Genomic DNA, 13,462 nt, shown 5'->3' on the forward strand with positions numbered 1-13,462 from the left:
TTGTTATATTTGAAATTAGCATGATTTTGTTGTCGCTAAAGCATTTCGCATTCAAGTCTATGCATAGAACAAGGTTGTATATAATATTTAAAAGTTTGTATTTTGGATAATAAATAATTTGTGAGATGATGTGGATATTTTTTTTATAATATTTTTATTAAAACATTTTGTAATATTTTCAAAAATTATATGATATAATTTATTATTTTATGTTTTATATTTAATATTATTGTAATATTTTCAAAACTTATATAATGTAATTTATCATTTTATGTTTTAAGATTTAAGATTTAATATTATTAAGATATTGTTAAAAATTATGGAAATAATATTTTCAAAAATTATATAATGTAATTTATTATTTTATGTTTTAGATTTAATATTATTAGGATATCGATAAACATGATGGAAATAATTGATCTTAAAATGAAAGAACAAGTAAATGTACACACCATTCACACAAATGAACATAATATATGATTTGGGAAATTTAATATTGGAGAAAATTTAGCTAGAAGGTAATGCCTATACTCTTCTCTCTTTTTCTTGGTTATGAAATGCTAGTACAAAGAAATAAGCACTTATCATGGAGTTTCCATGGAAGTCATGGCCTAAATGTACACTACAAAATGTTTTTTCTCCTCTATTATGCTTTAATATTCTACTGGTAAATTCTCTGCTTAACTATGAAATAATAACAATACCAAAAGAATGGAGCCCCTTCTAGTCTTAGAGGCCTAATACATGGTAAGATAGTCATATAGAGAGGGTTAACGATTTTTCTTGCCTCAATCCTCAAGTAGTGCTAGCGTTTTGAAACATTTAGAAATTTAATTAAAATCAACACATGACAAGCCTCACGTGTGTGTATAATGGGTTATACCATGGCATTCACTTAATATCATGACGGTTAACAAGGTAATTAAACGTATGTGAGAAATTACTTCCATTTATGAATGGTGACTGATGTGAATTTGGAATGTTGTATAGTGTGTAGAACAACATTGAGGTGATAAAGCTAAAATCACAATGAATTAACCCCTAAATGTGTCATTTGATGAGACCTAAAAGTAACTCTAGGAATTTTTGGACCATAAATCACTAAAACGAGATCTACCCTTAATAAGAACCTTACAAGTAAACTCTCCCAATGTTTACTTATAGAAAGTACGAAGATAGATTCGAATTATATAATCATCCATCTTGGATCACATTTCCACATTTAGGGATGCTTCTATTCCCCAAAATATTTTACTAAATACATGAGGAAATTTATCTCCCTTCTTCTCCCTAAAGTACCATTTGGCCTTACATGTAAGTTTCTCTTTCGATGTTATGTGTCAAATTTCATCTTACACTTATCTGGTAATTTTGGACTTTTACAAAACTATATATTCTACCTACACTACCTAATCTACTAGTGCTAAGTGTTGTAGTATGTAGGACCTTCTTGTTGGTTTCCTAATCCAACATGGAAGGCTCTTAGAGGTTCAAATTTTCCACATTCACTATTAAGTAAATGTGCATAAAGGGGCATAGATTGATCCTATATGCAAATTTGGCCACCTTCTAAGTTCTTGATAATTCAAAAGGACTATGCAAAAGAGCCTTCACCTTCCTAGCAAGACCTTCCAATATATCCTTGTTCAAATGCAACTAAACTATATCACCCATATTGAATGTTTTCTCAAATCAACACTAATATTGTCACTCCTTGTTCCTTTCTTGTGACTTTGTCAATGTCTTTTTTACTTGAGAATGGATGTACCAATCTTTTCAACAATTTACTCCACTTTTTATGAATCTCCTATGATACCTTCAATCGCTCGTCCTTATTGTCCATGTATAAAACCCAAGAGTAAAGGTTGAAAATAACTAAAGCAAGTTTTAAAAGTGGAGTAAGTAGTAGAAGTGAGGATCACCTTTTCGTAGGAATGTTATATATGAAATCAAATTTTCATCAAAATTCCTTGATACTTATGATTGTAACCCATTAAATGTTGAACAAATGTCATGTTGATTACTTCCATCTTCCCATCTATGGATGTAAAGATATAGACCTCTTCAATTTAATTCACACAATCTCCCAAAATATTGTCCAAAAGGCTTTAAAAAATATGGCATCCATATCTAAGACTATTCTTGTTGTTATCCTAAAGCAGACCTAGACCGTTTCAAAGAATGTGTTTCTTGTTTCTTGTCCTTTGATGGTCATTTTACATTGCATAAGAATGTGCAATACTTCGAAATATCAACTACCACAAATAAATAATCATGTCCCTTCTTCCTTGTTGGTCCATGGAGATGTTATCCCAGACTTAGCAGTTACACATAAGGAAAGATATAAATATTGTTCTGTATCAATTGAACAAAGTGTGCATTCTCTAATATATTAATCTAGATCATGCATTCTAGGCTAATACACATACCTATATAAGTTGGAAACTGTATTCCCGACACAAAACTTCCCTACAACCTTGGAAGTTTGAACCTCTCTAATAAAATACAATGATTTACCTTTATGAATCCAGAGTTTGTCTAGCCTATAAATCAATCGATTCTAGAGATGATAGTCATCCTTAATATCAACTTCCTACACATGAAGATGCCCCTATAGTTCTTTAAACACCTGTTTAATATCCTTATTTTTAATGTATGCCTCTCCATGTGCATCATGGTTAAAAGGATTTCTATGCATAAGAGTTCCCAAAACTATTATATTCAATCTAGTTGATGTTGAAAGCATGTCTACGAAATTATTAGTGATATCATTGTTATATTTGATCACTACATTAAATTGTTTCAAGAACTGTATGCATTGTACAATTTGTTGAAGATAATTTTGGGCTTCAAAAAACTGTAGTGGCTAGCGATGAATGTTGACAATGGTTTCCTATCATACCATTAGATAGTTCTTTCATCAAGGAAAATTTTAGGGGCTAATATTCGAAAGTGGGCTAATTTTCCATGCTTTTTCCAAAAAAAATAAATTTGCTAATTTCCATTTATTTTTAAATGATTCACCCAACTTTTATAATATAAAATCATTTTACCAAAAAATTGTTATAAAGAGTATATAAAATTATTAGAAATTTGAATATTTTTACAAAAATATCACAACACATTTTACAAATTGCTACAACAAATAGGGAATGTATTGGAAAAAGATCCACAATATCGATGACCACAGTTTCTCCATGGAGCTGCCCAACATGGGATATGTGCATGTGGTGTATACATTAAGATAACAGGGGACCAGGCCATTGAAATTTATTGGAATGCTGGACCGGGGTCCAATAACAGAGCTGAGGCGGTGGCATTAGCGGGGCTCCTATCCTTCTGCAACTTTCTTGACATTCCGTTTTTGCAAATCTATGGAGACTCGAGGATAATAATTGATCATGTTTTGTCAAAACACAACATAAAAAATATTCATCTTGCTGGATGGCTGGATAGGATTGCAACTATATGGAATAACAAGAAGGCCTATAAGATTTCACACATTGATAGGAACCAAAACAAAAAAGCAGATGCATTATCCAAAATGGGCCTAACTTCTCCCCAAGGTGTTTGGAGGATGCAGATCAGAATGGACAACAACTGCTTCCAAATACAGGACTTTTGTCTTCCGGGTATATAATCTTTAAACTATGGAAAAGTTTCTAGTATGTTTTCCTACACATACTCATACAATGGCTATCTCATAAGCAAAGGTATGCATATACAATCTTGCTGCCCTGGTAATCTTTTTGCTTCCCTATATTTGTAGATCATAATATTTAAATCTACTCTAAACTTTATGTTCTATATATAGGACATCTTTCAAATGTTTTTTGCAAATACTCTAGATGTGGTGTGATCCACACGACAGCTTAAACTCATGGAATTATTAACCGAGTATGTATGTCTATATTTGAATATAATAAAAATATACAGCTTTTTTTCGTGCTGAAAGGAAAAAACGTTTAAGATAAATTTTCATCATTAAAATTTACATTCTCTTTCCCTTCTTAACTAATGGAACTATTATGTAAATTCCATTATTGTAACATGATACCTACCAACTTAGCTCCTAGATCAACAATACTCATATTCAGAGCAGCCATGAAAACAAAGATATCGATGATTGATGAGATCCTACGAAACTGAGCGCAAAATCAGAAGCCGCCAGAACAGAATGCACCGCGTTGCAGACTCTAAGGCGAAATAAACCGAAGATGCTGAATTTTGATATGAAGAAGAGGCCTGCATTTGATGATACAATGAACGGAAGTTTATCTAGAATCCTCATGTCTCGGGCCGGGATGTTAGGGAAATGCTTAATATGCCTAGTTTAACCGTGCGTTTTTAATGGTTTTTGTTTATATATTTAAAAAACTATACTAAACGAAAAAATTTATTTATTTATATATTTAAAAAATATATTAAATAACAAAAATATACATTTTCACAAAAGGTCTTAGCACCAAATTTCTAAAGGAAAAGAACCAAAAAAACTAAATATCGTCCTAATCATATTTGAAGTACAAATTAGCGAAATCATACTATGAGTCCCGTTGATCGTAGTTTGTATTCTTTAGATGTTGACTATACGCTTTTACCTTTCAGTGTAATGTTATATTAATTAAATATATATTGTTTTAATTATTTAAATTAATTATCCTAGGCTAACGAAACATGGTTGGCACCAAAGGCTTTCGTGACGAAAAGGGAAGATCAGATAGATTTATTAAGCTCAGTTTTTATAAATTTCTTTAATATATATTTTAATTATCTTGAAAAAAAAAAATGAACGGGCATGGAAAATTTCTAACTAGAGTTTTGGAAACCAGAAAACGTGACCAAGAAAATGACCTGTAAATTTCAATATTTTAAAAAAAAAAACGCATAGCAACGTTGTCAGCGTACTCTCCTCCCCATATGGGTGATGGCTGGAGAAGATTGACAGAATGCATGTACGACTTGGTCCTTGCTGTCGCCTAAATGCATGTGGATTTCGTGGACGTGGTTTCACACAGTGCTCGTTGGGGAATGGGGATTTTGTGGCCACAGGGTAGTCGACATTCACCTAAAAGTCAAAACAGACTGGTGTTTACACTTTACTATGATCTTCAGGTTGATTAAGCTCGAGCTAAATACCACAAAGAAATGTTACATATTATAAATCACGAAAGAACAAGCTCTTGCCTAAAACCTTATAAATATAGAAAATTCACCACTGTAATTTCGAAATTTCAAAACAACTCTCCAGAAAACCGTTTCAGGAAACCGTTTTAGATGATTAGGAAGAAAATGGAAAAAATCTAAAAGTTTTTGATTATCAACCAGCTTAAAATAAAAAATTTAGTTTTTTTTAATGAGATAATGATATGGTGCCTCTTATAAAGTATTTACAAAAAATTAAACAAATGAGAGAACTTAGATGGCCTAAAGTTATCTTCAATGAAGAAATGAGTAAAAGAAAAAATTTGTGGATGAGACAAAACAACAAATAGATGGAAAAATGGAATATTTACTTCAAAGCATGTCCCACAAACAGCAAGGATTTAAAGAGTTTTGTTATGAAGAAATTTTGGAGGTGTCTATGGGGAAAAGGATTGGGTAGAAAGAAGAAATACTATGTTCAAGAATTCAATCCCACTCATGATCTCCAACAAAAAGAGTACATTGGAAATAGCATTCCATGGAAAGAAAAGATTCTTATTGCTCAATTAAGAACTAACTCACATCAACTATGGTACGAAACAGGTCGATGGAAAAGACCTAAAAAAGCGTGGGAAGAATGGGTGTGTACTTTTTGCACATCAAAGGCAATGGAATGGGAAAAACATTTCATTTTAGAATGTCATGCTTTCAAAGGCAATGGAATCGAAAAACATTTCATTTTGAAATGTCATGCTTTATTGTAACATCGATTCCTTGACATTGTCTTTTCAGTGGTGAAGAGATTGTTAAAAAGTAAGTCAGCTCATAATTAATTTAAATAATAAAATGATTGGATTACAAAAAGCAAAAAAACAAAAAAAACTAATAATTTTATAAACTATTTCTAATTTAATAAAAAATAAAATTCCATTTCATTAACCCTGGCCAACCATCAACTAAGGATCTCCACACCTACGGCCTCCTTGTCCTCTAAAACATGACGTTGGACTGCTGATGTAGTGTATTCTTCCATCACAGTCTGACAGCCGTATGGGGTGTTATAATTGCGACCGACTTTTAATCCCTCTTTTAAGCTTTTAGCACATAATTGCAATGAAAAACAATTAAAGAATTCGTTTTTTATATAGTTGTTTGACTCTATCTCGAATAAATTTGAACAAAGTAAGTATCACGAGGTCACAATTTCCATAATAGAAATTCTCACAAGGTTTACATAAAATCTAACTAAAATAATTTTTGGAAATCTGGTTTATAGATTTTTAATGGAAAATAATGAAAATTTTGGCAAGATTTTGATAAAATCTAGTGGAAATTTTTGGAATATGGATTATAGCTGTCCCCCTTCATAAATTTGGGTGTTGAATCCATTTCCACCATCAAAAAAGCTATTCAAACACCCCAACAACCATATTAAAAAAAAGAAAATCTAGCTTGACTGTCTCAAGAAATTTGCCATCCTCTCTAAATTTTAGCCTCAATATAATACCAATTTGAACATGTAATATTATACATATAAATATCCAAACATATATAATTTGTAAGATGTCGGTTTTAGTTTTCATTAGTTTAATGATTCAAATCTATGGGAAGAGTTGAAGGTAAGATGTGACAGTAAAAATTATCCCTTAATATATCAAAATCTTATACAAATTATATCAAAATCAAAATGTTTAAAAAAATTTTGTTTGGTTAAAAATGATTTAATATATAATTTTTTATTTTATTATAATAAAGATACAACTTAAAAAAGAAAAAATAAACTTAAATGGACATGTTTATGTAGAAGTTAACACCATTTCAAAAATAAATTTATAAAATAATTTAAACACCTATATAAAATCCAATCCTACATACATAAATTACATGAACTTGATAGGGGTAAAATAGTTAAATGATATGTAAGATAATGCGGATATTTCTTTAGAATGTTTTTTCTAGATGTATATTGATATTGAAATGAAAGAAACATGTAAATGAACATGTCATTCACATAAATGAGCACAATATATAATCTATGAAATTTAATATGGTAGAAAATTTAGTTAGAAGATGAGGCCTACGCATTGCTCTCTTTTTTGTAGATATGAAATGTACCTAGAAACAAAGGGATACTCACTATGGAATTTCCATGGACATTCTAGCCTAAATGTCAACTACATCATGTTTTTATGCTTCAATATCCTACTCCTAGATGCTCTACTTAACTATGAAATATTAACAATACCAAAAGAATGAAACCCTTCTCTAGCCCCACACGCTTATGTAATGGGATATGACATCATATTCACTTAATATCGTGATGATTAGGCTTATGCTAAAAACAAATTCCTAATCTGAAAAATGATTGAGGTGATTTTTGCATTGTTGGAAATTCTATAGTGTGCATAAAAACATTAAGGGAGTAGATCTAAAATCACGAAGAATTGACCCAGAAATGTGTTGTTTGATGCCTCAAACTAGCTCTAGAATGTTTGTCCATATATAATTGATTCTTAGTTGATATTGACTCTAGTAAAAACATTATGGATAGGAAAATTCTAGATAGAATCATGTCTTGGATTATGACAATACATTTGGTGTCAATTTTTTAATCTTCCTAAAAGTTTATATGATAATTGTCCTCATTCACCTATTTGAAGAAAAGGGATTAATCTTGTGCAAAGGACAGTATGATGGGAGTTGTACCATTATCTCTTTTAGAGAAAGAAGTAATTTCATAAAACACAAATTTTGTTTGTGATAAGAAATTGATCCCTTGTTTTTTACGAATCTCTCAACTTCTAAGATATTCACTACGTTATTTTTTCTTTGCTACTATAATGTTATATTTATAATTTATCAATTTTATATTAATAATGTTTTGAGTTACTACAAAATGTGGTTTTCATTTCAAATTGGAATAGAAAATTAAGGTTCTTTTATTGGATAAATAAATATAAAAGAAGCAAAAACAAATAAAAATATTCATTTAAATTTGTTAAATATAATATTCTTGTTCAATTTTCCTATTGAATCAACTTTATTCTCTTCTCTCTCAAAGGACCTAAACGGAGAACATAAGAGAAAACTCAAAATATTTTATGTTTTTGATGGATAGAGAATGAAATACAAACTAATACATCATAGAAACACACACAAAATAATTGGCATGAGCTGGACATAATTTATCATTAATAGAGGAGGTTTATTTGGAGGAATTAAAAGGCAATCTCTCTAGTTTTAGGATAAAAGATTGGGTTGGGACACCTGGATTAGGTAGTTATTTTTGGGATTCTTAAACTTAATGAAAAGTGAATTGTGGTGGTATATATTTTGAAAAATCTTGTTGATTTTCCTTATTTTTAGCTTTCTAGGATAGAATATTTTACTGAATACATGAGGAAATTTATTCCCGTTCTTCTCCCTAAAGTACCATTTGGCCTTACATAGAATTTTCTCTTTCAATGTTATGTGTTAAATTTCATGTTACACTTATGTAATTTTGGACTTCTACAAAACTATATATTCTACCCACACTACCTAATCTACTGGTCCTAAGTGTTGTAGTCTATAGGACCTTCTCGTTGGTTTCTTAATCCAACATGAAAGGCTCCTAGAGGTTCAAATTTTGCACATTCACTATTAAATAAATGTGCATATAGGGGCATAGATTGATCCTATATGCAATATTGGCCACCTTCTCGAATAATTCAAAAGGACTATGCAAAAGAGCCTTCACCTTCCTAGCATGACCTTGCAACCTTTCCTTGCTCAAATGCAACTAAACTATATCACCCATCTTGAATGTTTTCTTAGGTCAACACTAATATTATTAGCCCTTTCTTGTGACTTTGTCAATTTATTCTTACTTGAGAATGAATATACCAATCTTTTCAACAATTTACTCTACTTTTTATGAATCTCCTATGATATCTTCCATCACTCGTCCTTATTGTCCATATATAATAGCCAAGAGTAGTGGTTGAAAATAACTAAAGCAGGTTTCAAAAGGGGAGTTAGTAGAACTTAGGATCACCTTAGTATAAGAGTGTTAAATATGAAATCTATTTTTTATCCAAAGTATTTGATACTTATGGTTATAACCTATTATATGTTGAACACATGTCATGTTGATTACTTCCACCTTCCCATATATGGATGTAAAGATATAGATCTCTTTAATTTAATTCACACATTCTCCCAAAATATTTTCCAAAAGGGCTCTAAGAAATATGGCATCCCTATCTAAGATTATTCGTGTTGGTATACTAAAGAACACCTGGACCTTTTCAAAGGATGTGTTTATTGTTTCTTTTCCTTTGATGGCCATTTTACATGGCATAAGAATGTGCATCTTTCGAAATATCAATTACCACAAATGGGTAGTCACGTCCCTTCTTTGTTCTTGGTAAACCACCCATAAAATCCATGGAGATGTTATCCCAGGGCTTAGTAGTTACACATAAGGAATGGCATAAATATTTGTTTTTTATTACGAGGCTTACTAATACAACAAAGTGTGCATACTCTAATATATTAAGCTAGATGATGCATTCTAGGCCAATACAAATATTCTATCTGTATAGCCACTTGTATTTGTCTCCATTTCGAAAGGCTTTTCAAACTCCAACAATGCAAGGACTAGTGGTTGACTGATATTCTATTCCATCTCATTGAAAGCTTTCCCTTGATTCTTCCCCCACAATAAACTCTTAATGTTGGCTATTGTGGTATGAAGTGGCGCAACCATAGCTAAAAATCATGGTATAAACTTCCAAAGATATTACAATGCACTGTGCGACATTAGTAGGATCTAGCCACTTGTGTATGGCCTCAATTTTCGTGATATCTATCACGACCTCCCATCCACCTCACTGAGGTTCAAATCTAGTAAATCGACATGTTAAGCTCTAGAAAAGAGTGAGTTATGTGACTCTCTTTAATGAGTAATGTGGCATACATCTTAAGCTTTTGAAAAGAATAAGTTATGTGGTGAGATAAGATGGAGCTTGATTTCTCTCTATGGGAAATCTTTAATGCCCTTAATTTTTGTCAAACAGGCTTAGCTTGAATGCTTGGGTGGAATAGTGGTATGCTCCCATCCCAAATTCAAATCCAATAAAATGACATGTTAAACTCTGGAAAACAATAACATGTATGATACTCTTAAATGAGTATATAATATGACATAGATGTTAAACTCTTAAAAAAAAATCTATATAATACTCTTAAATAGTATATAATATGACACACATGTTAACCTCTTGAAAATCATAATCTATTTAGAATTCTAAATGAGTATATAATGTGATTTTAATATAGTACCAATAACTTGACTATTACCTCTAGAAAAAAGAAGAAGCTAATTTTACTCTAAAAATAAAAATAAAATATAAAATCCTTTCGCAACATACAATTAGAAAGAGATAAAGTAAAATAAAACATATATTGATTCTCATGACTCCTAATTGTCAAGGTTCACCATTTTGCATGTTTAAAACAATTTTCGTATTTAATAACTTTCTAGATACACAATTTTCTTCATCGTAATATTTTACTTGAATTAGAAAAGGCCAATATGCTTGGACCAACCAACTACCACAATGGCTAAGCATTAAATGCCATCGTTACAGTACCTTTTAGTTTTTCCGTTTCTCATTGCCAGGCAACGAGAAACTCGTTCGTACGCAATTGAGGAAGTTTTTAATGCAGCCAATTTTCTGGACGCCAAAGCGTCAATGCAGGAAGACCTCTCTTGGTACCACGTCAATTTTTTATTCAAATAACCAGAGCTCATTGTCAATTTATTTATGCTGGCAACAGTAGCTTAGGTTGCTGTTTTACATGATCAATTTTATTCAAGTAACAGTCGCTTAATATAATTAAGCTTAGAGATTGCTGTTTTACAGCGAGGAATGTAAATAAGGGGAGCCGTTCTCAATGGCTCCAGCGATTTCTGATCGAAATATTCGCATAGCGGCAGGCGGCAAGCATACAGGAACCACTATGCCTTCCACTCCACTGTTATTTCGGTACGGGATGAAAAAGCTCGACAAGCCAGCCACTGTACCCACTCCACCTTCTGCTGGGCCGCCGTAGGCTGCTCTTCCCCACCCGAAATCAACATCTTCAAACCCGATTTTGGTACAGTCCGACACCACATAGGTGCCAACTACTGTAAACAGAGGGCGCCCTCTCAACTCCATCAAATCGATCACCGACCGCATGTACTCGTCGTTCACACCCATTTTTGCTTGGCGGATCAATTTCACAGCGAAGGACAATGGTTTGCTTGCCAGTTCTCCTGCGGTCGTCTTCGCGCATGGCAAACTGATAGCATTGCCATAGAAATTTTTGGGAAGAGGCGGGTCGAATCTCGCTCGGGCATCCAGGGTGAATAAGAGCCGAACTTCTTGGTCCACTGGCAATTGGAGAGCCCTTGTTCTCAAACGCCACAAACACGCCGATAGAGCCTCAAAGGTCGGGCACTTGCCTTGCCCTACAGCTTGTCTCTTTAGCGATTCAATTTCCTTCGGCCCAAAAAAAAATGATTCGTGAACCATCTCGTCCACATTCATCATTTCGCTGTCCTTGTCTTGGATTTGATCATATTCGTAGTGGGGGAATTTAACTGCAGGATTGGTCCGTGGTCGGAGGAGTTCTCTTTCCCAAACTGGAAGAACCGAAGGCCTGGTCTCACCCTTGGCCATTTCACCCAGAGCTTTCAAGAATTGAACGAGTCCAAGGGCGTCGCTCATGTTGTGATTCAAACGAAGGGCAAATATGAACCCTCCGCATCTCAGCCGCGTTACCTGAAATATCGTAATAAGCAGCACGTGAAGAAAACAGAATTTAGAGTGGAATATGAATTGAGTTCATCAGAGAATGAAAGAATTAACCTGAATGAGAAGGAGGGGAGAGTTGGTAATATTTTGTGAGCCTGGCACGTCGTGCAGCAGATCAGCCCAGCACGGGAAGGGTGGGTGCAGGTCTCCGAATTCCTCCATAGAAATGTCGGCATCAGCTTCCACAAACAGCACGCCTTCGCTCGTGCAGTCGACGACGAGCTTGCCGAAGGGCGCGTCTCTCAATCTTCCGGCAAAAGGATAGTAAAACACCAAAACCTTCGCCAGCCCCTCTCTGATAACTCGAGCGGGATCCTCACCTTTTTTCGAAGGATCGAAGCGATAGAACTGAACGATGGGAATATGGAATCTCAGAGTCGGTTGATCATCTATATTGGAAAGGTATAGCAACCCTTTCGGAGTAGGCACGGAAGGAGCGACGAGGACAGCCGGCTTTCTGGTGACCTTCATATTCAGAGCAGCCATTAGAACAAAGCTATCGATAATTGAGGAAAGCCTACGAAGCGAGCACAGAATGCACCGCGTTGCAGACTGAAGGCAAAGGAATTCGAAGATGCTGAATTTCGAGATGGAGAAGACGCTGAGGCCTGCATTTGGTGAGACGATTTATAAAGTTCGAATTGAATACCATTTCTCTAGGGAGCTAACCGATTCGATGATTTCAGCAGGAGATAGGAATGCCTATCCTTCGTTTTATCTAGAATCACCATTGAATTGTGTCCCACGTGGATATTTGTCTTTGCAGTGTCCTCATGTCTCGGGCTAGATGCTTTTAAAAGGGTAGGTTTGAGTTAAGTAATTTGTATCTTTCATATTTTATGAAAATTTATTACTAAATGCCTACCATCATACCTACTGCAGTTATAATAACAAAATCAAATAAAATATAATAACAAAATCAATTTATTTGAGATACAAATTAACGAAATCAATTTATTAGTCCCGTTCATCGTAGTTTCTATGCTTTAAATTTTGACTATACACTTTACATATTGTTATGTCATTAAATATATATATTTTAATTATTGAAATTAATTATTTTAGACTTTCAGACGCACACCGTTGGCACGCGGAACCTTCAACGCCGAAAGTAGTCTTTCGTCAACAGAAGGGCAGTTCAGATGGCTCTATTAAGCTCCTCACCGTAAATTTGCTATGAAGCTAAAGTGTAGCCTCCATGGACAATACCAATTTAAACTTATAATATTATACATATAAACATCCAAACACAAATTTGCTATGAAGCTAAATTGTAGTCTCCATAGACAATACCAATTTAAACTTGTAATATTATATATATAAACATCCACACACATATAATTGGTAAAATATAAGTTTTAGTTCTCATTAATTTAGTGATTCAAACCTTACAGGGGAGTTGAAAGTAGGGACTACACATGATTGTAAAAACTATCAAGTAATACATCCAAACTTTATACAAATTATATCAA

General features: G+C 33.2%; 1 protein-coding gene across 1 annotated transcript; it reads right to left on the reverse strand.

The window, feature by feature from the left end:
- Positions 1-11,048: 11,048 nt before the first annotated feature.
- LOC149253813 (benzyl alcohol O-benzoyltransferase-like) lies at positions 11,049-12,476 on the reverse strand. Its single transcript, XM_089456935.1, has 2 exons — positions 12,045-12,476; positions 11,049-11,957 (listed from the first exon to the last, which is right to left on the reverse strand). Exons 1-2 carry the CDS (start codon positions 12,474-12,476, stop codon positions 11,049-11,051), a joined length of 1,341 nt encoding a protein of 446 aa, XP_089313061.1.
- Positions 12,477-13,462: the final 986 nt, after the last annotated feature.

This window comes from Pinus tabuliformis, chromosome 7 (genome assembly GCF_031772625.1).
Source record: "Pinus tabuliformis cultivar Carrire ecotype Pingquan chromosome 7, CPIR1, whole genome shotgun sequence".
Lineage (NCBI taxonomy): Eukaryota > Viridiplantae > Streptophyta > Pinopsida > Pinales > Pinaceae > Pinus > Pinus tabuliformis.

Coding starts and splice junctions, on each gene's coding strand:
- LOC149253813 (XM_089456935.1), bottom strand. CDS start 12,476: ATGGCTGCTCTGAATATGAAGGTCACCAGAAAGCCGGCTGTCCTCGTC. Junction 11,958..12,044: donor CTCCCCTCCTTCTCATTCAG/GTTAATTCTTTC, acceptor ACGATATTTCAG/GTAACGCGGCTGAGATGCGG.